General features: G+C 42.3%; 1 protein-coding gene across 5 annotated transcripts in view; it reads right to left on the reverse strand.

The window, feature by feature from the left end:
• RAPGEF5 (Rap guanine nucleotide exchange factor 5) overlaps window positions 1-26,735 on the reverse strand; it is a 256,592-nt gene that overhangs the window by 98,948 nt on the left and 130,909 nt on the right. For 3 of the 5 annotated variants that reach the window (XM_070787582.1, XM_070787581.1, XM_019958533.2), the window contains exons 8-9: window positions 13,792-13,865; window positions 1,940-2,065 (exon numbers count right to left, since the gene is read on the reverse strand). In XM_070787582.1, coding sequence (XP_070643683.1) covers window positions 1,940-2,065; window positions 13,792-13,865 — 200 coding nt within the window. Of the gene's footprint in view, window positions 1-1,939; window positions 2,350-13,791; window positions 13,866-20,759; window positions 20,776-26,735 lie in introns of those variants that run through there. The other 2 variants (XM_070787584.1, XM_070787583.1) reach the window with 2 other exon arrangements.

The raw sequence follows: 26,735 nt of genomic DNA on the forward strand, positions 1-26,735 counted from the left end.
GCCATGGGGTCGCTAAGAGTCGGACACGACTGAGCGACTTCACTTTCACTTTTCACTTTCATGCACTGGAGAAGGAAATGGCAACCCACTCCAGTATTCTTGCCTGGAGAATCCCAGGAATGGGGGAGCCTGGTGGGCTGCCGTCTATGAGATCGCACAGAGTTGGACACAACTGAAGCAACTTAGCAGTAGCAGGGAAAAGAGAGTCGGACACGACTGAAGCAACTTAGCAGCAGCCCCAGCAGCAGCAGGGAAGAGAACAGAGAAGGCAATGGCACCCCACTCTAGTACTCTTGACTAGAAAATCCCATGGACGGAAGAGCCTGGTAGGCTGCAGTCCATGGGGTCGCTAAGAGTCAGACATGATGGGGCGATTTCACTTTCACTTTTCACGCATTGGAGAAGGAAATGGCAACCCACTCCAGTGTTCTTGCCTGGAGAATCCCAGGGACGGGGGAGCCTGGTAGGCTGTCGTCTATGGGGTCGCACAGAGTCGGACACGACTGAAGCGATTTAGCAGCAGCAGGGAAGAGAAATGCTCTCAATTAAACTAGGGCATGTTTTCATATCATCAACTGTTAAGACTCATCCTGATTTCAGAAATGCTAAGATGTGTGTGGAGGGAGGGGGTGAGTGCACCCGGAAATCGATAAAATATAGCATATGAAAACGACTGCTCTTCTAACTAAGATGAATCAAAAGGAACATTGTTTTGAGAAATTTAAGACATGTGCCGGGATATTCTATGGATGCAGAAGAGGTTAGGAGTCAGTCTTCCATACAGTTAACCTTTGGAGTGTTTTTGACAATGCAAGAAAGTTCCTTAAGTAGTACCCTCTGAGGTGAAGGCTCCTGAGACGTCCACTCAAACTTAAAGCCAACAGTCACCTCTAAGATAACTGCCACTGCAGGCTCTGAAACTGCCTAATTGTTCTCCCCCTTGAGACACTGATAGCTAATGACTCAATGCCACACGGCTATAGATGTGTTACGTGATCAAACGGACAGCCTGCCATCCTGGGACCTCTCACCTCCTCTCCCGCTCTGTCAATCTCTGCTGTTTGTACTGATGGTCTTGGAGCGGAACGAGCATGAACCAATTCTGCTCCCTTGCAAAGGGTTGAAAATAACATTTCAGCAAAGATTAAAAGTCAGAGAAAAGACACGTTCATAAACACTGGGGAATTTTCGTCTTCATGAGCAATCCTGGAGGGCTCAGCATGGAGGGTGAGGCCTTACAAACAACAACACGAAGTCAACAGACAACAGTGTGGAGCAGAAGTGAGTGGTCCCATTGTCTCCCCAGCATGACCACAGCGTTCTTGGTTCTAAGGCTCAGTCTGAATAACCGCTTTCAGGACAACGGAGCAAAGCGTCCCTTCCCTCCAGTCTAACTGCATCTGAACAATATAACTCTTGTTGGAACACAAACGTTCATGAAATACTGGGAAAACGCCCTTCTGACTCTGCCACTTGGTCTAAGCATCTAGAATCTGTTCCTCTGTTCTCACCTATTTCTTGAGTTAGGACTTACTTGCCTGATAACTAGACCCACCCCCTGGGCTCAACATAAAAGTACATCAGAATGTTCTTTTAGAATTCATACTCCACAGAGTTTCTGATGGGGTGAAACTCCCCAAGTCAAGCCTGGAAGCTATCAAATAGACATGCATTCATATGTGCTCCTCTGCATTCTTATATTTCTCCATGATCTACTTCTGTGAAGAGACTGCTTCTAAATCCAGCGTCATAAACCACTGGCCTAGAAAATTAGAGCAGTTGTCATTCTCTTTTACTAAGAAGCATGCTTTTGGAGGGGGGGGAAAAAAAACCAAGCCCAAAGAATTTAAAATAAAATATTCTTCTCTTCAAACATACAACCAGGCAGAAACACTTCCCACCCCTTCAAACCTGCATCCCCAAGAGGAAAAGTGCTTACGTGTTCAGACTTCTCCTGTTCTTTTTTGTCCGTCTGCAAAAACTGACAGCTTTCTCTTGCCAGCTTTTGGACCAGTTCAATTCGCCCGATATCATCTCTCTCCTGAAGTTTGCACATCATGCCGGCCTTAAGAGTTGGAGAAAAAGCGAAGATATACTTAAATCCACAGTCCCAGGACATGACACCGCTCACTGAATAGTTCACCTTATAATACACTCATCTTCTCTTGTCGCCTGGATTGAATCATGGTCTTGGTAAAAATATGTTGCCTCTCCAAAACTGAAACTTAACCTAGGAATGCCGCACCAAAAGACTTAAGTTGAGATCATTTATCAGTCTACTGTAAGAGAGGGAAAGGCAGAGCGCACTGAATCATTTGCTGCTAAAGGGTGCTCCTGCTATGCCACTATTTGTTCCTGACAGCCTGTTTCCTGTTACATAAGCCCAGCAAGAGGTTAAAAACTCATGGGAAAGTTAGCCAGGAACTACTCCGGCCATCAGGGTGAAGTGATAGAGAACTAAAAATAACAGTACAGAACCTCCTAATTCCTTAGCTCCACCAGCTCATTCCATGTACAAACACACAGTTCACAAGAAAAGGACAAGAAATTCTTTTCTTCAAAACTGAAAAGTTACTGTGGGGCAATATCAGTAAAATAACTCCAATGTTGCATGAAATGTGGTGGAAAGTTATTAAAAATCAACTGCAAAAAGAAAGCTTCAAATTTACTCAGAGTTTAGAAATGGTCCACAAAGCACCATATTTTCATTATACCCAAGTACCAAGTAATAATGATAATATGAAAAAGAATCTAGGATTTTGATAAGAAAAAAAAATGTTCATTGTTAACACACACTCTGAACAGTTTCTACTCAAATTCTTTCAAAAATGGTTCACACTGATATATGAGGAAATGACCCAAAAAGAAATCTGGTTATTCCTGGCAGGAACACCCAAAACTATCAAATCCTCGTTTTACCCTATACAATCTACAGGATTTGAATGGACCCAGCAATGTAACCAAATACGGAGAAATGGGCAGCAAGTGATCACAACTTTAGGGTCTTAATAGTTTGTACTGAAGACATACAGTTTGTTGAGTGTCTTCTGATGCTCAGAACCGTCAGAAGAATGGAACCGTCCGTGCAAAGCAGTGACTAAGGAGTTACTCCTAAGGGCAAGGACAGCTCCTCATCTAGCATTTTCTCCACAAAAAAGGAAGGAAACAACAAAAAAAAAACGGAAGTGGTCCAAATCAGATTCCCCTGGAACGGCAAGTGGAATTTCTACACCAAAGTCAGGGATTTATTTTTACCGTGTGCTTCACAAGTGGTCTTCCAGTTCGTCTCCAGGGTTTCCTCAGACAAGGATCTCAGTTTATCTTAAGACAGGCTGTGCAGTGCTGGAGAGCCAGAAGTACTGGAAAGCCCCTTATCATGCTAGACAAAATTCTGAAACCACTAAACTTCAATCCATGAGTACTAGCACTGCCCTTTAAAGCAACTGAAAGTATGTCTACTTTTTATCCAATATGACGACCTTCTAAATATTTAAATACCAATATCTATGATGTCCTCCTTTATGCATTCCTCATGTATATTCCCCTAAAGTGAAGTCACTCAGTCATGTCCAACTCTTAGTGACCTCATGGACTGCAGCCTACCAGGCTCCTCCATCCATGGGATTTTCCAGGCAAGAGTACTGGAGTGGGGTGCCATTGCCATTGCCCTAATTCCCTATTTTATTCATTCATTCACTCACTCAGTCACTCACTCAACTGATTTTATTGGAACAACCATGCACCAAGATCTATTACAGGTTCTAAGAACACAGTGGTGAATAACAATAAAGACCAAGTCACACGTCATGTTCAGTTCAGTTCAGTCGCTCAGACTCTTTGCGACCCCATGAACTACAGCACGCCAGGCCTCTCTGTCCATCACCAACTCCCGGAGTTCACTCAGACTCACGTCCATCAAGTCAGTGATGCCATCCAGCCATCTCATCCTCTGTCGTCCCCTTCTCCTCCTGCCCCCAATCCCTCCCAGCGTCAGAGTCTTTCCCAATGAGTCAACTCTTCCCATGAGGTGGCCAAAGTACTGGAGTTTCAGCTTTAGTATCATTCCTTCCAAAGAAATCCCAGGGCTGATCTCCTTCAGAATGGACTGGTTGGATCTCCTTGCAGTCCAAGGGACTCTCAAGAGTCTTCTCCAACACCACAGTAAATAGGAGATGTGGATTATATTAACATACAGATACGAAATATCAGATGGTGGTATATGATAAGAAGGAAAATACAGTAGGGTAAGGGACAGAGAAGGATTTGTTGGTTGACATCTGAGAGGAGACCTAAGGGGAGTGAAGGACGTTCCAGGCAGAGGAACAGAAGTTCAAGGGCCCCGAGGTCTGGGAGTGTTCAGCATGTTCCAGGATGAGGGGAGGGCACAGCAGGGCTGCAGCAGAGCTGGTGAGGGCAGACCTGTGGGACAGTTCAGAGAGGGGATGCTGGACCAGGACGTGTCGCTTCTGTCCAGGACGTGCAAGAGGTTTACATTCTTTTTTTGAACAAGATGGAAAAATACTTTGACATGTTTTGAACATAGGACTGGAATAATCCAACTTATCTTTTAACAGGATCATTCCATCTTCTGGGTTGAGAAAACACTGTTAAGTGGGGGAAAGCAGCTGAAGCTAGAAGGCCAATTAAGACTGGTCTTCAGACAAGAACTGGTTTAGAAAAAGAAATGGCAGCAGTAGAGTTGGTCGGAAGTGGTTAGATTCTGGATCTATTTCAAAGGTAGGGTCAGCAGAAATGGTTGTCTCCAAGATATTTGACCTGAGTGACTAGAAGGGTAGGGGCTGTCAGTTCCTGAGATTGGGAGACTTGGGGAAGGGGGGTCATCTGGTATGGGATATGCCTATTAAGACATCCATGTGGAGCTGCCAGGTTGGCTGCCAGGAGATCCAGAGAAGACTAAGCTGGGGATGGGAGTCATCATAGGGTAGATCGTATTTAAACCAGAGGAAAGACTAAGGTTACCAATGGGGTGATGCAAACAAAGCAGAGAAGAAATCCATGAACTGAGTCTAATATTTAGATACTGGGAAGATGAAGAGTGAGGCCTCCCTGGTAGATCAGTGGTCAAGAATCCAGAGACTCAGTTTTGATCCCTGGGAAGATCCCCTGAGAAGGAAATGGTAACCCACTGCAGTATTCTTGCCTGGAGAATCCCACGGACAGACAAGCCTGGCGGGCTACAGTTCATGGGGCTGCAAAGAGTTGGACACGACTTAGCAACTAAACAACAAAGATGACTAATCTGGAACGGAGAATGAGGAGGGCTCTAGGAGGAGAACCTGGTGAGTAGCGAGTCTGGTGTTTTCAAAGAGGAGGGAGTGAAAAGCTGCATCCAGTACAGCTGAAACATCAAATAAAAGGAGCTCGAACAACTGACATGGAATTTAACGAGAGTAATTGCTGACTTTGAGTATAACTTTTTTGGGAGAAAAAAAAGTGGTGGGGGGACAACTTTTATTCATATGGGCTTCACAGAGAATGAGAGACAACTCTTTTGAGGAGTTTTATTTAAAGAATGGGACACTAGTTAAAGAGTGACGCTGCAGTGTTCTTGCCTGGAGAATCCTGGGACGGGGGAGCCTGGTGGGCTGCCGTCTATGGGGTCGCACAGAGTCGGACACGACTGAAGCGACTTAGCAGCAGCAGCAGCAGCAGGAAGCTCTGGTTGCTCATTTAAGGTGAGGGATATTCCAGCACATTTATCTTTATTAGAAATCATCCCATGTAGAGAGAAATTTGATGGCGTGGGCCAGAGAGACGGCATTTTCAGGAGACGTGTGCTTGAGTAGGAAAAAGAGCATAAAGATCTACTCTCAGAAACATGCATGTGAATACTTCCCTCACTGTAACAGGAGGGGAGGATACAGGGGGTGAACTGCAGGTAGGCTGGCATATCTGGTGACGAGAACATGGAAATTCTTTTTTGAAGACCTCTATTTCAGAAACAACAATTCAGGTAATTAGCTGAGAGTAAGGACCCTGAGAAGATGCTGGAAGCATAACAAAAGAGAGCATGTAACAGTCATTTCAGTTCCAAGGGTTAGCAAACGTTTTTCTGTAAAGGGCCGGAGTGTAAATATTCTAGGCTCAGTGGGCTGTGAGGTTCTGGTGCAAGGACCCAAAGTGAAAGAGTGAAAGTGTTAGTCGCTCAGTTGTGTCTGACTCTTTGCAGCTCCACAGACTGTAGCCCACCAGGCTGCTCTGACCATGGGATTCTCCAGGCAAGAATGAATACTGGAATGGGTTGCCATTCCCTTCTCTAGGGGATCTTCCTGACCCAGGGATTGAACTTGGGTCTCCTGCACTGCAGGCAGATTCTTTACCGTCTGAGCCACCGTGCAGTTTTAACACAAATGGAGCAAGAGACAGTATGTAAGTGAATGAGCACAGCTGTGTTCCAATAACACTTTATTTACAAAACAGGCAGGAGGCTGTGGTTTCTCAACTTCTGACCTGAGAGAATAGGAAACTGGACAACAAAAATAGAATCAGACTGCCAAGCATTAGCAAGGACCCACTTGATTTTATTTTTAGATCCTTTTACCATTCTAGCCATCCTCCTTAGACATACTGGTTTATCAGGATTTTAATGGAGTTCATAACCTGAGCTAATGCTAAACAAATGGGCCAATCTTGAAGATGCTCTTTTAATCACTGCCACAGAGTAAAAAGAGGACCAGTGGAATTAAGCATCTTCCTTTAAAACTAATAAGACAAAGAAATTATTCTGGGAAATTTCTAGACAAAAATGATCAACATTCTTTAAATGTTTTGATACTTAAAGGACTGTATCTCTGTTATCCAGAAAATTCATTTATGCTGACCATCTAGGATTTCTTCTCTGTCTCTCCGTGTCATTCTCCCAGTGTTTAATACACTGTCTTGCTAGAGGAGAGAGGGTGTCAATGACCCTGTAAGCTCTGGACCTGCTGCGCGGTTGCTTACTCAGCAGTGTGATGGATTGGTCCCCATCTCTGCCTGCTCCTTGGGGTGGCAGCCTTGGGTAACAGAGGGCACGAGTGGGATGGGCCAGGCTGGGATGGTACACAGGAGGAGAGCACCTCGAGCTAACTGACCTGGCGAGTGAGAATGAGCCTGCTACCTCTTCTCACCAGCACCGGCTCCAACACACCTGGGCCAAGCTTCCACAGATGCCAGTTTGGACAGAGAGTCTTTACTTCTGTCTGTGGGTTCCACACGTATCCTTAGAATATAACTGATAATATCATCAGCAACAAAACGATAGGACTGAGGAGAGGAAATTTAAGAGACCTTAACTATTTCTTTGGCTTCTAAGTGAACATGAGCTTCTTGCTTAGGATCCTAAATATGGACTTTTCTTTTTTGAGGAAATACATTTTTATCAGTACCACGTACTTGGGTGTACAAATTATGTATTTTAAACACAACATGCTATTATTTTTAAAAAATGGGTTTTCAGATGGGCTTAAATTTTTCATGTTTATAATTAAATCATCTTATAATTTTACAAGGAATATTGTGATCTAGATTTTCTGGTCTCTTGCATAATTTCTAGGTGCATTTCACAAGATAATCAATTTGATAGCACTCATATATAACTATCAAAAAAGGCTTTCAAGGAGGGTTATGAAAGCTTCTTCACTCCCTAGAGAACTTCATGCCTGGAGAGATGCCCGTATATCCTAGATAGTTTTATAAGACAGTCCTTTTTGGAAATACCATGCTCAACCAGATGTTCTCCAGGGGGTTCCTTTCACAGTTCTGTAATTTAGTGATTTAATTCAAAAAAGCCATGAATTTATTAATATATTTTGAGAGCTTTGTTATGGCAAGAGAGGCAAGATAACTAACCGCCCTTGATCTAGACTTCCATATGACAGGACTACTTAATTTATCTATGTGAAATTAATTATAAACTGTTCACCTAACACTCTAGACCAGAAAAAAATAAAAGATTAATGTGTAACAGTCAGAAGAGTTATTTAAGAGCCTTATTTCAAGGTCTGCTTTGGAGAAAAAAAAAAAACAGAACTCTGTAATGCATAATTAAAGGAATTCATATGATTTTCAGTATTTGAGAAATATTATGAATGTAAATGAAAAGTCTGTTTCCTTTATAAATGGAGTCATAAAAATCTTTGGTCCATTCTTTCAGGGATAAAATGAAACTTGGACAAAATTCCCTTAGGAAAAGCTACAAGGATGATAAATGAACAACCTTTACGACATAAGGTGAAAGAGCACAGTTCTATATATGGAAGCATTTTCTACATTATCATAACCTTAAAAATCAGCTTTTCTATAACACCTAGAAAAAGCATCATGCCAAAATTGCTTGATTTTGGCATGGGGAAGGAAAGGGGAAGGAAAACCAGGATGAAAAAGTCTACCTTTCATGAAAGCACCTCTGTAATAACAATGCTCTTCAACATAAATTCAGGGTATGTGGGTAAATCAGAATTGACTACTATATAATAGATTCATTTCTTCAAAAATTATATCTTGACTAGAAATTCATAAAAACCCTTTTTTTTGCTACTTTAAACAGAAAGCCCAAATGACAGAATAAAACACTGATCGGCTGGAATGTTATATTACATTACTAAAAGGCACGTCCCTATTTCCAATAGAAAAAACAGAATTCTTTTCAGGAAAATTCAAAAGTTAATTCATAATAAATTGAAAATATTAATAAATAATAATTTCATTTTTATTATTCATTTTCTCAAATTTCTTCAGAGAAAGAAAATGATGACAAATATTTTACTAGATGGGACTAGAAAAATGCACACTTTGATAACTGGGGAAAGAATCAAGAAGCAGTTACAGTGAAAAGTAAATGTGATAGAAAGTGCGATGGTAAAGGCAGGTTTACTAATGCCCAGGGCATCACAAGGACAGGCCTCTACACCATGCTGGGGCATCAGCGCCTGGGATTTGCACTCACAGTGCAAGTTCAGGGAGATTCGCTCCTCCGGCCTTCTTCCCCTGTGGCATCACCTGTGTTAATATTCCACACTGGTTAGTCAGACCCATCCTCCACCAACAATATGTGATACTGCGTTGCACCAAACTGTGCCCAGAACACAGAAGGGGGCAGAAACCAGAGCTACATGGAATTTCTGACTGTTACTTCCCTCAAACGCTTTTCTTCCTCTATTATATTACATAACTATCTCTTCTGATGAAGCTACATACATCACAGATTTAATGTGATTGATGAAGTAAGGGGTTCATACATTATATATATTTAATTCTTTGAACTTTCAGACTAGAATAGAGAAGTCACCATATTTTACCTTGTTTTGACCTGAGAGAAATTACAGCTTAGGTCTTATACATTATTGACCATCTGCAAAGCAGAGCACCAGAGCTGGGCAAATAATAAAGTTTACAAAAAAAAAAAGAGAGAGAGAGAAAGAGAATAGTAAATTTAATATATTCTAACACAAAAGATTTAAAAGCATCATCTGTTTTCTATGATAGCTATCACAACCTTAAATAAGAGCTTTCTTCAGTCTATTTTGGAAAAAAAACTATTTTGCTACTAATAAAACAATCATGAACTATTTGGTAATCAATTTGTATAATTAACAGTTATCATCACTTAATAATAAAATGATTGAGTCCAATGGGGGAATAGGAGACAAAATAATTACTGAATCCAGTGGCCACCTGAATAAACAGGGAGAATTTCTAAAGTTCAAAATGTTGTAAATTATTCATGGAATATCTCATTACAATCCTTAAACTAGAAGCTGAAAAAGTTCTATACATTTTGATAAAGATGATTTAACCCTTTAGTCCTATATAAATGGTTATAACGAGTAAAGGTCTAGCATGCTGATATACAGACACCACAATGGTAGACAGAGTGCCACTGTAGCCCAGCCCTGACAGATACCATAGATTCTCAAACCAAAACAGAATGCAACAGATGATCATGAGAACACCAGGAGGCTAACTTTTGCTGAGAACTTACTGTATGCCAGGCACTGTTCTAACGGCTTCACATATACTCATTTAATCTTCAGAACAATTATCTCCATTTCAGAAATGTTAGAAAGGCTGTTTAGCACAGTGGTTACAAGCAAGAATATTGGAACCAGACTACCTTGCTTGGATTCCCATCCCCGCCACTTAGCAGTGAATCCTAGCAGGGTCCTTTGGGGCTCCACAGGCATGGGGGACCGGCCTTTTTGTCCCCTGTTGCTTAGGGGCAATATTCCAGCTTCCAGGAGCTTCCCTGAGTTCCAAAGGGCAGATTCAGTTGCTAATCAAGGGAAGGAGAACCAAGAAACCACCAGAGGCAAGAGCCGGAGCCAGAGAAGCTCATCAAGATTAGGAGACCCTAGCACACCCTTCCTGGTGGCTCAGCTGGTAAAGAACCCACCTGCGATGCAGGAGACCTGGTTCAATTCCTGGATCAGGAAGTTCCCCTGGATAAGAGATAGGCTACCCACTCCAACATTCTTGGGCTTCCTTGGTGGCTCAGATGCTAAAGAATCCACCTGCAATGTGGGAGACCTGGGTTTGATCCCTGAGTTGGGAAGATCTCCCAGAGGAGGGCATGGCAACTCACTCCAGTATTCTTGCCTGGAGAATCCCCATGGACAGAATAGCCTGGCAGGTTACAGTCCATGGGGTTGCAAAGTCAGACATGACTGAGTGACTAAGCACAGCACACCCCTGCCTAATCTTGTCAGCAAACTCACCCTTGGGAAGTATTGTTATAAAACTCTTCATCAAAGCCTTGTGGAGGAGGGGCAAGGGCACACACACAGTGTTTCAAGGCAGGAGCCCGCTGTGTCCCCCTTTGTCTGGCAAAGTAAAAAGGTTATCCTTTTCTACTTCATCCAAAATTCTGTCTCTGAGATGTGATTCAGCTGTACACGGGTGTACAGAGAAGCTTGAGCTTTTGGCATCAGCCGTTCATCTGTAAAGTGGTGGTAATTATATTATCAGCCTCACAGGGTTTGTTGTGAGGTTTTAAACTACGTTAATAAAAACAAAGAGCTTAGGAGAGTGCGTTTGAAGTGTTATCTAAGTGTTAACTCTTGATGCTCTAAAGAAAAGCATCATAGGACACCAGAGAGCAGAGGAACTTGCCCAGGGTGCTGGAACAGAGCCCAGCCCGGAGCTCTGGCAGCCTGGCCCGGGAGGCAGAGCTCTTAACCTCATGGGTGTGGCCTGGCATTCACAGGGCAAATCTTTTACGTGCCAAAATGGCAGGCATTTGTTATGTTGCTTCATTTCAGCTTCATAACATCTCCACTTTAAAGATGAAAACCAAGCATGCTAGTCACTGCCTAGCATAGTGGGGATACTTTGGACACCCTGGTGACAAAGGATGCCACCCTACAGGAACACACAAGTTTAGAGACACTACAGAACTTGCCTATAGGCACCAACTATGAGGAAGAAGGGCTGGGATGTACACCAGGCTACATGCTCCCTTCACTGTGCATACACATCACTGCATGGAAACAGGAAGTTTCTCAGGCAGAAAACCAGCATATGAGGAGAGAACCAGTTTTCTGGGAAAGGTTTCTGAGAAACCCTTTTACAACAAGGCCCAGTCTCTCCAGAGTTAGTAACAAGCTTAACCCTTTGTACACCTAGAGTTTTCAACAGCCACAGGAAGTTTTTCTTGTAGTGACATATTTCATCACATACAGGGAAGGAATGAGAAACCAGTTTGCATTTAACTTGTTTAAAGCATGCTCTGGAGTGAGGACTGCAATAATGTGAAATACCATAAGAGCCTGGCATATAGGTGCTTGATTAATTTTTACATACATACACACACAACAAATATCAAATGAATAAATTTTTTGTGGAAAGTGCACACATTTATACCCATGAGCACACACATACATCTATTTCTAAATCTGTCTAGGTATGTGATGGAGAAACTGTGGATGTTTTCTTTAAGCTCGCCTTACACAACCTGAACCTCTGGTGAGTCCACTCAGCGCATTTGAATAGATGGACCTGCAGGATTAAGCCATTAAAAGCGGCCCCTCTCATTGTGGGAGCAGATCAGACCTCCTCAGACACGTTAGTGGAGGTGACAGCTGTCCAGGCCTCTAACACTCACAGTCAGGCACCCCACTGAATTAACTCATGACTCTCCAACCTAAAAAGAATCTGTTCCTGATCTAATTATGGATTCACCGGTTTCAGGCCATCATTCCTCTGTACATTCTACAGATGCTCAGAGATGTCACCGTTGCTGAAGAAAAATCACAAAATCTTGTAGAGCAAGCTCTGCACATCCACTTGAGATACACAAAGGAATAGAACTTGATTAACACAGACTTTTGCCCACAGAATAAGTCCAAAATAAAACTAGAAGTTTAAATTGAGAAACTATAATAAATACAAGGCCCCACTAATAACTTAACCCTTTAAGAAAACTTTGAGAAAGCAATCCCTGCCCAGGTTTATTTGGAAGCCTGAAATGTAACTGCAGTATAAGCCTGTGGATTGCAGCATTCTGAGTATGACCATAGCAAAACAATTCCAAACAAGTCCTTACATGAACTTATTAGGCCATGAAAGCCTATGCAATCCTGCCTAACAAAGTTAATGTGATTATTCTAACCGGAATCCACAGATTTACAACTTTAAAGGTGGAGTGCGAGGTGTCAACCAAACTAAGCATCTTTTCTTCACCAGACCTATTGAGGTATACATGATGTACAACAAGTCGCATACATTTAATGCACCCATTTTGATGAGTCTGGACCCACTTGATACCAGGATACCATCATCACAACCCTGAGAGGGCATCTCCTCGGCAGGTCTAGCAAGGAGAACCCAGCAACACCCTCCACTTTAGTAAGGGCTAAAATGGGCTTGTCTGTTTCGTTTTTCTGCTCCTTTCACCCTGAGCGTAGAGTCTATCCAACTTTTCTCCCTGGGTAGATAAGTCAACCCCACCGCTCTGTACACAACACGATTTCCAAGTAATGGACTCCCCTGAACCCACTCTTTTCTCTTTCTTGTGTATAATAAAATCCCATGGCTTTCTTATTCAACACACTTCTCTTTTTAATCCTCACAACTTCCCTATCAGGTAGGTTTAGAGATGAGTCATCTAACCCTCAAAAGGGTTAAGAAACTGCTTTAATGCAGCTAGGTATTTAGCCACATCACATAACGCTATAGCTGGGTATCAAGGCAGTGCAAGTCTGAGGAGTGGAGCTGAACTGCTGGGGACTTTGCAAAATAAAGTCCTTATGCCATCTGTTCTGTTTCTCTCCCTTCTGTTCCCACAAAGAAACTTTCAATGCTCTGCATTTACATAAAGTTTACAGCAGTAGGGTGTCCAGAGTTTTTATGCTGCCATACTATTTGAGGTCAGCTGCTACTAAAAGTATGTTCATGCCACGAGGTAAATAATGGGGGTGGGTACAGAAAGTCTGCCAGGGGAGGCACCGCACTGATCTGTTGGGCTCTGGCCCCACTGACTCTCCTCTGCCGTCTCCAGGGGGCAGATGGCCCCAGGGTGGTCTCCCCTGGTTCTTCACTTACTTGGCTTGCTTCCTCTGGGAAGTGGGGGCTGTCTCCATACCTGTCCTTCTCCCATGAATCAAATTATAAACATAATGAGCAATTTCGGGCCTTTCTTGTAGAATATCTCCTAATCAAAAATAAGTGCTCCATTCCCATAACTTCACAGAACACAGAAGGTGAGACCTGGATCCCCTGCCTACACCTGCGCTCTCCCACCACTCTCACCACAGAAGAAGGGCATAGGGAGGGGCCTCACAGAGCTTGTCACACCTGAGGATCTGCAGCAGCTTCAGCCTCTGTCACAGTCACGTGTTTGTCACTGTTTTCTTCATCTTGTGCAAGTGCTTAAGTGAAAGAAAGAAAGAAAGAAAGAAAAAGAACAATATTAAGCAAATGTAGCATCATAAGAAAACTGTTTCAGGTCATTTTCTTTTCAGACGGCAATTTGGCAGGAAAAAAGAATGTTAGGTAGAGACCCAAAATGTAAGTATCAGTACTATGTTTTACAATAAATTATTTGGATGAATAGTTTCACTAATAGCACTGGGCATTTTCCACATCCATTATCTCATTTGTTAAGTCAACAGCATTGGAGATATCTGATCTCAATTTTCCTTGTCACCTCAACCCATCCAGACATCATCGTGCCAGTTTTGTGCTTTACCAAAAAGGAGCTGGGGTAGAGATAAAGACTTGTACCCAGTTCATGTGAGAATGTCATATTTTTTATGTGATTTTTTTGGCTAATAGTTTAGTGTTATCCCAGATGGCTCAGATGGTAAAGAACCTGCCTGCAATGCTAGAGACCTGGGTTCAATCCCTGAGTTGGGAAGATCCCCTGGAGAACGAAATGGCAACCCACTCCAGTATTCTTGCCTGGAGAATCCATGGGCAGAGGAGCCTGGAGGGCTATAGTCCATGGGGACACAAAAGAGTTGGACATGACTGAGCAACTAACACATATTAAGAAGGAAGCATGACTTTTCTTAAAATTAGAGTATAATTTACAATGTTGTCTTAGTTTCAAGTATATAGTAAAGTGATTCAGTTATACATATGTATATTTTTTTTAGATTCTTTTCCATTATAGTTTATTACAAGATATTGAATATAGCTGCCTGTACTATACGGCAGGACCTTGTTATTTATCTATTTTACATATAGTACTGTTTATCTGCTAATCCCAAACTTGTAATTTTTCCATGCCCCAACTTCCCCTTTCGGTAACAATACATTTGTTTTCTACGCCTGTGAATCTGTTTCTGTTTTATAAATAAGCTCATTTGTATCATCTTTTGAGATTCCACACGTAAGTGCTATTATATGACAGTTGTCTTTCTCCTTCTGCCTTACTTCAATTAGTATGATAACCTCTAGGTCCATCCATGTTGCTACAAATGGCATTATTTCATTCTTGTAATGACTGAGTAAAATTCTGCTGTATATCTGTACCACATCTTCTCTACCCATTCCTCTGTCAATGTACATTTAGGTGCTTCCACGTCTTGGCTTTTGTAAATAGTGCTGCAGTGAGCATTGGGGTGCATGGATGTTTTTGAATTAAGAGTTTTCTCTGGATATATGCCCAGGAGTGGGAATGCTGGAAGACGCATGATTATTTTATATTTGGACTACATGGAGCATTGTTACCACAAAATTCTAAACTATGGAGTCCTGAATCGACCTCTTCTTGCATATTTCCCCGGTATCTCCCTATCAAAGTCCTTGTCACCCTTTCTGCACTGGTGCAATAACCTCCTACCACAAAACCCCTGATTCTAGCCTCTCCTTACTGAAATCTAGCTTGAGCAGAACTGTTAGTAATTAGTCTCAGAAAATATAACAATAAGTACACTGCTCTGGCCTCTGTATCACTTATCTCATTAACTCTGAACACTGTTCATCACGGAAGGTCTTCCTTGAACTCTCTGGCTTCCTCATCTCTGACTTCACACTGACATTCAATGTCAGAATGTAGTGTACCGAGCTCTGATCCAAACTCCATGATTTCATCATGTTTGTCCTTATACAGCTTGCTTGCCGTTTTAACAAATATGTACTTAGTACCTGCTAGGTGCCTGGCACTGGGATTATGCCTGTGAACAAGACAGGTAAGCCTCTGACCTCGTGAAGCACACACACACTACCTGGGGGAGAGCTAACAGCTACTGCTGCAACTAGTAAAAATCACAATTATCAGAATAATAATCCTTAAAAGTGAGATATGAGTAAAGACCATAATAAATAGGGAAATGACAGAAAACCAACTGAGGAAGGTCACTGTGGAGAGCAGGCCAGGCAGGCAGCTTCTTAGAAGCAGTGATACTTGTGCTGAGACCAGGGGTCGAGACACATGGCGGGTGACAGTGATGCAAGACAGGCCTGGAGAAAGCATGGAACACAATGTGGATGCTAGTCTGAGAACACGGGGTGGAGGGCAGGGGGGCACTCAGTTCAGTTCAGTTCAATCGCTCAGTCGCGTCTGACTCTTTGCGACCCCATGAACTGAAGCACGCCAGGCCTCCCTGTCCATCACCAACTCCCAGAGTTCACCCAAACCCATGTCCATTGAGTTGATGATGCCATCCAACCATTTCATCCTCTGTCGTCCCCTTCTCCTCCTGCCCTCAATCTTTCCCAGCGTCAGGGTCTTTTCCAATGAGTCAGCTCTCTGCGTCAGGTAGCCAAAGTACTGGAGTTTCAACTTCAACACCAGTCCCTCCAATGAACACCCAGGACTGATCTCCTTAGAATGGACTGGTTGGATCTCCTTGCAGTCCAAGGGACTCTCAAGAGTCTTCTCCAACACCACAGTTCAAAAGCATCAATTCTTCGGTGCTCAGCTTCTTTATAGTCCAACTCTCATATCCATACATGACCACTGGAAAAACCATAGCCTTGACTAGATGGACCTTCGTTGGCAAAGTAATGTCTCTGCTTCTTAATATGCTATCTAGGTTGCTCATAACTTTCCTTCCAAGGAGCAAGTATCCTTTAATTTCATGGCTGCAATCACCATCCACAGTGATTTTGTCAGCTACTGTTTCCACTGTTTCCCCATCTATTTGCCATGAAGTGATGGGACTGGATGCCATAATCTTAGTTTTCTGAATGTTGAGCTTTAAGTCAATTTTTTCACTCTCTTCTTTTACTTTCATCAAGAGGCTTTTTAGTTCCTCTTCACTTTCTGCCATAAGGGTGGTGTCATCTGCATATCTGAGGTTATTGATATTTCTCCCGGCAATCTTGATTCCAGCTTGTGCTTCCTCCAGCCCAGCGGTTCTCATGATGTACTCTGCATAGAAGTTAAATAAGCAGGGTGACAATATACAGCCTTGACGTACTCCTTTTCCTATTTGGAACCAGTCTGTTGTTCCATGTCCAGTTCTAACTGTTGCTTCCTCACCTGTATACAGGTTTCTCAAGAGGCAGGTCAGGTGGTCTGGGATTCCCATCTCTTGAAGAATTTTCCACAGTTTATTGTGATCCACACAGTCAAAGGCTTTGGCATAGTCAATAAAGCAGAAATAGATGTTTTTTTCTGGAACTCTGTTGCTTTTTCGATGATCCAGCGGATATTGGCAATTTGATCTCTATTTCCTCTGCCTTTTCTAAAAGAGCTTGAACATCTGGAAGTTCACGGTTCACATATTGCTGAAGCCTGGCTAAGGAATTTTAAATTGGGAACTGCATGACGTGATGTCTATTTTCAAAAGTTCTGTTTACCTGCTTTGAGGAGACCAGACTTAGGAGAAGCAAGACAGGAAGGAGGGAGCCCAGTTAAGTGACCATGGCTTACCATCTGGGCTAGAAATGACCATAGCACAGACTGGGGTCGGGGGAGGTGGGGCAGATGAGCTGAAGCAACAGGGAGAATCTGAGCTGTGTTTCTGAGACATAATTTGCCAATGAACTGAATAGGAGAGGCAAGGAACGGCATGGGAGGGGGGGCGGGGGTGGGTGGCAGGGAAATTAGTGAGAAAAGGCAATCCAGAATGATACCCAAGTAGAATAAGTCATTGCTTGTGCCGACTGTACCACTTATTCTTTTTGCCTTCTCCGTCAACAGCAGGCCCCAAACACAGCAACCTACTGACAGTGAGGTCGCCCACTGAATATTATTTCATGTACCTTTTGCTTTTATGTGTCTCTTATGCCCACTGTGTGGCACTCACCATGGCGCTCACCTAAATGCTGCACACACAGTGTGAGTGCTGTAAAAACTAACTGAGATGAACAATTTCTCCCCAAGTGACCAAAAAGGCACAAATTGACTACACCTATATACATAAGCTATGTCTTACATAGCCATTTACGAAAAAAGAAGGGAGGGAAAGTCTTCTCTTAAACTCCATGGAAAACCAGGATAACTCCGACCAGCTGAGCATTAAAAAGCAAGGCAGGAACAACAGAAGTTGACAGAAGCTTTTCTTCTGCTTTCAGCAAAAAGTTCCATTCATGCTTGTTCAAAGCGGGCCCTCTGTTGCTACTGTCGCCCAATTAGGAGGAAATTTAAGAATAAAGAAAAACACTAGTGTTTTCTCTGAAAAACTAGAGACATAAATGAAAAGGGAAAAATAAAATACAAAATAACATCTACAAGTCCACTTAAAAATGCAGTGGGTTGTAGAAATAAGTAAACTATCTGAAATACTGTAAGAAGCCTTTCTTCATCCTATAATGAGGAACAGTGTTCCTAGAGGGCAAGTCAATAATATGCCGACAGGGAACAACTATGCCTGCATTAAGTACTCACTATACCTTGGCACTTAATTTATGTTTTATTTGAATTTTTGCTCTTTAAAGTTTTAGTTCTGATGAAAATAAAGAAAATTAAATTTTGGAGTATTTTGGCCCATTACATGCGTGTTTTTGTTTTTAAAACAACAATGTTCTGATTTCTGTGCATTTCTTTTTTTCATCTTATTATAAATACATCATACAACATGCAGGATCAGTCAGTCAGTTCAGTCGCTCAGTCGTGTGCAACTCTTTGTGACCCCATGGACTGAAGCATGCCAGGCCTCCCTGTCCATCACCAACTCCCAGAGCTTACTCAAATTCACGTCCACAGAGTCGGTGATGCCATCCAGCCATCTCATCCTCTGTCACGCCCTTCATGTCCTGCCTTCAATCTTTCCCAGCATCAGGGTCTTTTCCAGTGAGTCAGTTCTTTGTATCAGGTGGCCAAAAGATTGGAGTTTCAGCTTTAGCATCAGTCCTTCCAATGAATGTTCAGGACTGATCTCCTTTAGGATGGACTGGTTGGATCTCCTTGCTATCCAAGGGACTCTCAAGAGTCTTCTCCAACACCACAGTTCAAAAGCATCAATTCTTCAGCACTTAACTTTCTTTATAGTTCAACTCTCACATCCATCCATACATGACTACTGGAAAAACCATACCTTTGACTATATGGATGTATGCTGGAAAAGTAATGTCTCTGCTTTTAAATATGCTGTCCAGGCTGGTCATAACTTTTCTTTCAAGGAGCTAGCATCTTTTAATTTCATGGCTGCAGTCACCATCTGCAGTGATTCTGGAGCCCCCAAAAATAAAGTCTGTCACCTTTTCCACTGTTTCACCATGTATTTGCCACAAAATGATGGCACCAGATGCCATGATCTTAGTTTTCTGAATGTTGAGTTTTAACCCAACTTTTTCACTCTCCTCTTTCACTTTCTTAAATTGAAGAAAGTAGGGAAAACTACTAGACCATTAAGGTATGACCTAAATCAAATCCCTTAGGATTACACAGTAGAAGTGACAAATAGATTCAAGGAATTAGATCTGATAGAGTACCTGAAGAACTATGGCCAGAGGTTCGTGACACTGTACAGGAGGCAGTGATCAAGACTATCCCCAAGAAAATGAAATTCAAAAAGGCAAAATGGTTGTCTAAGGAGGCCTTACAAATAGTTGAGAAAAGAAGAGAAGCTAAAGGCAAAGGAGAAAAGGAAAGATATACCCATTTGAATGCAGAGTTCCACAGAACAGCAAGGAGAGATAAGAAAGCCTTCCTCAGTGATCAATATAAAGACATAAAGAAAAACAATAGAATAGGAAAGTCTAGAGATCTCTTCAAGAAAATCAGACATAGTAAGGGAACATTTCACACAAAGATGGGCACAATAAAAAACAGAAATGGTATGGACCTAACAGAAGCAGAAGATATTAAGAAGAGGTGGCAAAAATACACAAAACTATACAAAAAAGATCTTCATGACCCAGATAACCACAATGGTGTGATCACTCACCTAGAGCCAGACATCCTGGAATGTGAAGTCAAGTGGGCCTTAGGAAGCATCACTACGAACAAAGATAGTGAAGGTGATGGAATTCCAGTTGAGCTTTTTCAAATCCTAAAAGATGATGCTGTGAAAGTACTGCACTCAATATGCCATCAAGTTTGGAAAACTCAGCAGTGGTCACAGGACTGGAAAAGGTCATTTTTCATTCCAATCCCAAAGAAAGGCAATGCCAAAGAATGCTCAAACTACTGCATAATTGCACTCATCTCACATGCTAGTAAAGTGATGCTCAAAATTCTCCAAGCCAGGCTTCAACAGTACATGAACCGTGAACTTCCAAATGTTCAAGCTGGATTTAGAAAAGGCAGAGGAACCAGAGATCAAAGTGCCAACATCTGTTGGATCATCAAAAAAGCAACAGAGTTCCAGAAAAACATCTACTTTTGCTTTATTGACTATGCCAAAGCCTTTGGCTGTGTGGATCACAATAAACTGTGGAAAATTCTGAAAGAGATGGGAATACCAGACCACCTGACCTGCTTCTTGAGAAATCTGTATGCAGGTCGGGAAGCAACAGTTAGAACTGGACATGAAACAACAGACTGGTTCCAAACAAGGAAAGGAGTACATCAAGGCTGTATATTGTCACCCTGTTTATTTAACTTATATGCAGAGTACATCATGAGAAATGCTGGGCTGGATGAAGCACAAGCTGGAATCAAGATTGCCGGGAGAAATATCAATAACCTCAGATATGCAGATGACACAACCCTTATGGCAGAAAGTGAAGAGGAACTAAAGAGCCTCTTGATGAAAGTGAAAGAGGAGAGTGAAAAAGTTGGCTTAAAACTCAACATTCAGACAACATGCAGGATGGTGAATTACAATTTCATGATTGAGAGTTCACACTATTTTTGAAATATAGACATAATTCTTAGTACATACAACTAGAACGAAACAAAGAGAAGATAACCAAAAAACGCATACTTGGGATAAGAATTCAGTCCTGTATTTCTAGCTTTTCCTCAACAACAATGTGACATTTCTCATCACATATTGAAGATCTCAAAATGTGTTGCCCAGGGTTACATGTGGTTAACAGAGAGAGAATTAGAAACACAAGTATGTTAAAAGCATGTCACAAAGGTAACTTAGTAACTGATCACAACATGGGTAAAGAAGAGACGCTCAAAGTGCTACTGGACTCAACCTCAGCACCCCGATAATGAAGAAAACAGTGTGGTCCCTTACTACACACAACAGTATTTTATTGGAAATACTGAAAAAAATATGATTCTAAGAATGCATTTTTAGCTAGTGGCTCACGTATACCACTTGAGAAAAAAAAACCACCTTATTTATCACGGCCTTCTGAGGATTTATAATCACCCCATGAAGTCTCATGGACGACACCTAAAAGAGAATGCCTTATTGATGCTTTAATGTGAAGATCAATGTCTACGACTACATGGGGGCACTTTCTCTCTCCATGCCTCCTCAGAGTGTGGCTCATCTGGTAGAACAAGGAGGAAGCAGTTACTTGGATTTTGAGCTGAATTCTTTTATCTGATCAGAATAAGAATCTGCTGGAGGAAATTTTCCTCTGCAAATATTGATTCTGGACGGTTCCCTCCCATGGCACAAAGATACAGGAATGACAGCTTCTGGGACCAAGGGAGGCGTGAAGCCTTGCTCTCTGCCAACACAAACCATCCCCTTATCTCTCAACACACAGAGTCCAAGAGCCAGAAAAGGCCTTTGAAAATAACTTACCACAACAAAAGTCACAGTACAAGACCTGAAGCATACACTGCAAATGGTAAAGAGAGAGCCCGCAAGAGAACTAAGAATATACGTGGATTAATTAGCACTAACTCACATAAGAGTTATGTGAGTTTAACTGTATCTCTTTGTAAGTTCAGTTCAGTTCAGTCGCTCAGTCGTGTCCAACTCTTTGCGACCCCATGAACTGCAGCACGCCAGGCCTCCCTGTCTATCACCAACTCCCAGAGTCCACCCAAACTGATGTCCATTGAGTCCGTGATACCATCCAACCATCTCATCCTCTGTCATCCCCTTCTCCTGCCTTCAGTCTTTCCCAGCATCAGGGTCTTTTCAAATGAGTCAGTTCATCACATCAGGTGGCCAAAGGATTGGAGTTTCAGCTTCAACATCAGTCCTTCCAAGGAACACCGAGGACTGATCTCCTTTAGGATGGACTGGTTGGATCTCCTTGTAGTCCAAGGGAGTATCAAGAGTCTTCTCCAACACCACAGTTCAAAAGCATCAATTTTTCGGTGCTCAGCTTTCTTTATACTCCAACTCTGACATCCATACATGACTACTGGAAAAACCATAGCCTTGACTCTATGGACCTTTGTTGACAAAGAAATGTCTCTGCTTTTTAATATGCTGTCTAGGTTGGTCATAACTTTCCTTCCAAGGAGTAAGTGTCTTTCAATTTCATGGCTGCAATCGCCATCTGCAGTGATATTGGAGCCCCCAAAAATAAAGTCAACCCGTTCCCACTATTTCCCCATCTATTTGCCATGAAGTGATGGGACCAGATGCCATGATCTTAATTTTCTGAATGTTGAGCTTTAAGCCAATTTTTTCACTCTCCTCTTTCCCTTTCTTCAAGAGGCTCTTTAGTTCTTCTTCACTTTCTGCCATAAGGGTGGTGTCATCTGCATATCTGAGGTTAGCCAAGAGCAATTCAAGAGGGGTTACTGGTGACAGCCTCTGAGGATGCCAGGGTTCTCCTGACTGTCACCGTCTTGCTGCCTTGGGGACAAGAGGTTCTCTCTCCCCATGACTTAACTGGGATGGTTGCTGAGAAAACTCTCCTAACAACTCTGTTAAAACTGTTATTGAAACACAAAGGGGATTGATGCTCTTTCAGAATGACGTTTACTTAATTCCTGATCAGTGTTGTAAAAGTCAAAGCCAAACCAACAGGTCATTAAATACAATGACTCTAATGTACGAAGTGACTATAGTTGAGAGCGCTCTTTAAAAATCAACCAGACTGTTTTTTTAATTTACAGATCAACCAAAATCGTATTACAGACAGAAATTCAGTGTTTCAATGTGAGAAATTAGCAAATAGAGTTAAGAAAAGTAATTCATTGAGTACTTTGCCAAGAATTAAAGTTTTGCCAAAAATGTCACCCTTTACCTGTGCAGTAGTTTTACAGAGGGAAAGCTCTTTCACAAAGGGTCTCATCTGATGTTCAAAAAACCTACAGAGTTGGGCAGGTAAAAACATTCTCATTTTATACAATCCTCCTGTATAAAATGTTGTGTCTGTGGCAGTTCAAGTCACCCTCAGTCAAGCACAGAGCAGTAACAGCAAGTCAAACTGCAAATTCATTCATGTGTTTCCTGACCAGGACTTCTTTCCATTTCTTTTTTAATGAAATAGAACAGAATACAGTGGAAAGAATAGGAAAAAACTTAAAGGTCAAAATGTACTGCAACTGGTAAAGTTCAGTATTTCTCAAAAACCTGGAATTAGATGTGTGCCAGGTCAGGCTCCTCTGAATGTCCTGCGGGTTGTGGACATAAATATGTTAGGAAAACACAGAAGGTATTCCCAGCCATGGGAGGCAGAACCCTGTTTCTCATTATCCAAATAACCAGCTATGTTTTTGGTGCCATTTCCTGGAAAAAGGTCGTAGTATTTATTTTAGGAGCCCCCTCAACAAGACTCTATCCACATCCAACAAGGAGAGCAGCCCTGTGAGAAGGCATGGAAATGAGCTACCAGCAAGACATGCTGGCAGAGCATATTCATTCAGTCACTCAGTTCTGTCCAACTCTTTGCGAACCCATGCGCTGTCACCTGCCAGGCTCCTCTGTCCATGGGATATCCCAGACAAGAATACTGGAGTGGGCTGCCATTCCCTTCTCCAGGGGATCTTCTCGACCCAGGGATTGAACCAAGGTCTCCTGGATTGCAGGCGGATTGTTTACTATCTGAGCCACCAGTGAAGGCCATATTATCTACATATATCCCACAAGTGCTCCCAAATGCTCAGATCTTTTATAATCTTTAAAAAGTAAGGGGAAAAGCAGTTACAAGCCTTAACTCACCATTATATATGTTTTTAGTAGTGAAATTTGAAAAATAGTGGTCAGCATTCACCATTGAGTCATGTCATGTAGTATTTTTAATATTCTTTTGACTCTTTAAAGTTTTATGTATTCTTTTTTCCAGTTTTATTGAATAATAATTGACATACATCTCTGTATAAGTTTAACATGTACAGAAGTGATTACTACAGTCGGTTCAGCTAACATCCATCTTCTCTTACAGATACAATAATAAAAAAAGAAAAAAGGAAAAAATTTTCATTGTGAAGAATATTCTTAGGATTTACTCTGTATGCACCATAGAGCAGTGCTAGCTATAGTTACTGTGTTGTGCGTTACACCCCAGTACTCATTGCCCTCTTATAACTGCAAGTTTGTATCTTTTGACCACCTTCCTCCATCTCCCCCTTCCCCAGCTCTGTGCCTCTGGTAACCACAAATCTCATCTCTTTTCCTATGAGTTTGGTTTTTCCTTACTCCTTGGAAGGAAAGTTATGACCAACCTAGATAGCATATTCAAAAGCAGAGATATTACTTTGCCAACAAAGGTCTGTCTAGTCAAGGCTATGGTTTTTCCTGTGGTCATGTATGGATGTGAGAGTTGGACTGTGAAGAAGGCTGAGCGCCGAAGAATTGATGGTTTTAAACTGTGGTGTTGGAGAAGACTCTTGAGAATCCCTTGGACTGCAAGGAGATCCAACCAGTCCATTCTGAAGGAGATCAGCCCTGGGATTTCTTTGGAAGGAATGATGCTGAAGCTGAAACTCCAGTACTTTGGCCACCTCATGCAAAGAGTTGACTCATTGGAAAAGACTCTGATGCTGGGAGGGATTGGGGGCAGGAGGAGAAGGAGATGACAGAGGATGAGATGGCTGGATGGCATCACTGACTCAATGGACGTGAGTCTGAGTGAACTCCGGGAGTTGGTGATGGACAGGGAGGCCTGGCGTGCTGCGATTCATGGGGTCGCAAAGAGTCGGACACGACTGAGCGACTGAACTGAACTGAACTGATGAGTTTTGTTTTTCTATATCCATTTGTCCATCAGTGGACACTCAGGCTGTTTCCATGTCTTGGCTGCTGTAGATAATGCTGCTATGAAACGGGTGCAAATACCTTTTCAAGTTAGTGTTTTCATTTCTTTTGGATATATCCCCTGAGGTGGAATTGCTGGATCACACAATAGTTGTATTTTCAATTTTTTGAGGACTCTCCATATTGTTTCCATAGTAACTGCACCAATTTACAATCCCACCATGCCACAATATTATAATCTGGTCCATCCAGTGCCATTCAACCTTTTCTTTGAAAGCTGACCAATAACTACTCTCTCCATCTCAATCTATTCAGCCTGTCAGCTGAACTTGAGACTGTTTAAAACTCTCTTTTCTGAGTCCTTATCAGGTTGAACCCTCTAAAAAAAATGCAAGTTTCCTGCAGGCTCTCTTTCCTCTCTCCTCAGTGATATTATCTGTTCCTATGGTTTCAACTTTCCCCATTATGCGGGTTATTCCCAAATCTGTGTCTCCATCTCTGCCCTGTTCCCTGAGTGCCAGGCCCACATCTCCAGTTACGTGCTGAGGATGCTCATTTCAGAGACCATCACATGTCTGCTCCATACAAGCTGCTATGGCATGTGCAGCGGCATCACCTCTGCCCTCAAGAAAGATTATCAATTTAATGCAATGGGAGGACATGGAGGTCTGAAATCACATGCATCACACACAGCATGTCTTACAGGCCTCTCCCTCCTCCTGGGGTCTGTGCTTTAGTTCAGATCACCACCAGGAGCCTTTGTGTTCTTCTTTCCCTCAGCCCTCACATCCGTCTCTCACTAGATTCTGTGACTTTTACCTCTGAAACGTTTCTGTCCCTCTTGCTCCCTGCCACTGTCATAGCTTATGACCATGCCACCTCTCACCTTTCTGCCAGTATTGCCCAGCCTCCGAGCCAGCCCCTGTCTCCATCCATTCTCCACTCAGCTGCTCCACTTCCAGATCGCCAGCCTGGTCCTGTCACGCTGCCATCCCTGAAGACTCCTGCCTCTTGCCACTTACGGAACACAACAGCACACACAGAGCTCAATACTAATGTTTTACTTTTACCAACATTTGACTACGGGTGTGCTGATAAGTGGGAATCCACAGCACTCGGACAACATGATAAATCTACAGTGCAGAGGCTAAAACCAGAGGTAGGTGAAAACCTGTCATCTGCTTCATCAGGTACTCCACACTCCGCACAATTGCCTGGAGACAGCTCAAGCCATGGCGAGACAGACTCTGGGCTGTTTCCCTATCTCCTGACTGATGGTGTGATTTATCCCTGCCCCCAGCAGAGAGGATTCCATTTCAACTCTTGTGCCTTTGCCTTGCAGTAGACTTGACCCTCCAAACTTTCTTTCCTCCACTTCTTAACAGGTTTTTACCTACTAGGTGTTTTCTTTGGAGTCACATTTAATACATTAATGTCCAGCCAACGGAAAAGTTATTCAATAGAGAAAAATGGTAATTTCACCAGAGCAAAGTGTACCCTTTAATTAGAGCATAAATATTTGCTCCATTGATGAGAGTAATAAAGAATCCATCAGTACCTGAGCCCAGCAGCCTGTTCGGTTGTCCTTCTTGTGAAGAAATGTACTAGAAATAAACAAGTTTCCTTTTAATGCGAAGATGGATTATATACAATTCAACTAAAATAAAACCTCAATGACAAACAGTCGAGTTAAGCTTAGAAACATTTTTCTTCACCATTTTTCTTGGAAGACAGAAGGGCTTTCATTTTTAAAACACCTTGCAAGAATTGTGTTCTGGTGCCAGGACAGGTTCAGGCTAATCCTGTGACCAAAGATTTGAGCAGCAGTGATGC

Source organism: Bos indicus, chromosome 4 (assembly GCF_029378745.1).
Source record: "Bos indicus isolate NIAB-ARS_2022 breed Sahiwal x Tharparkar chromosome 4, NIAB-ARS_B.indTharparkar_mat_pri_1.0, whole genome shotgun sequence".
Lineage (NCBI taxonomy): Eukaryota > Metazoa > Chordata > Mammalia > Artiodactyla > Bovidae > Bos > Bos indicus.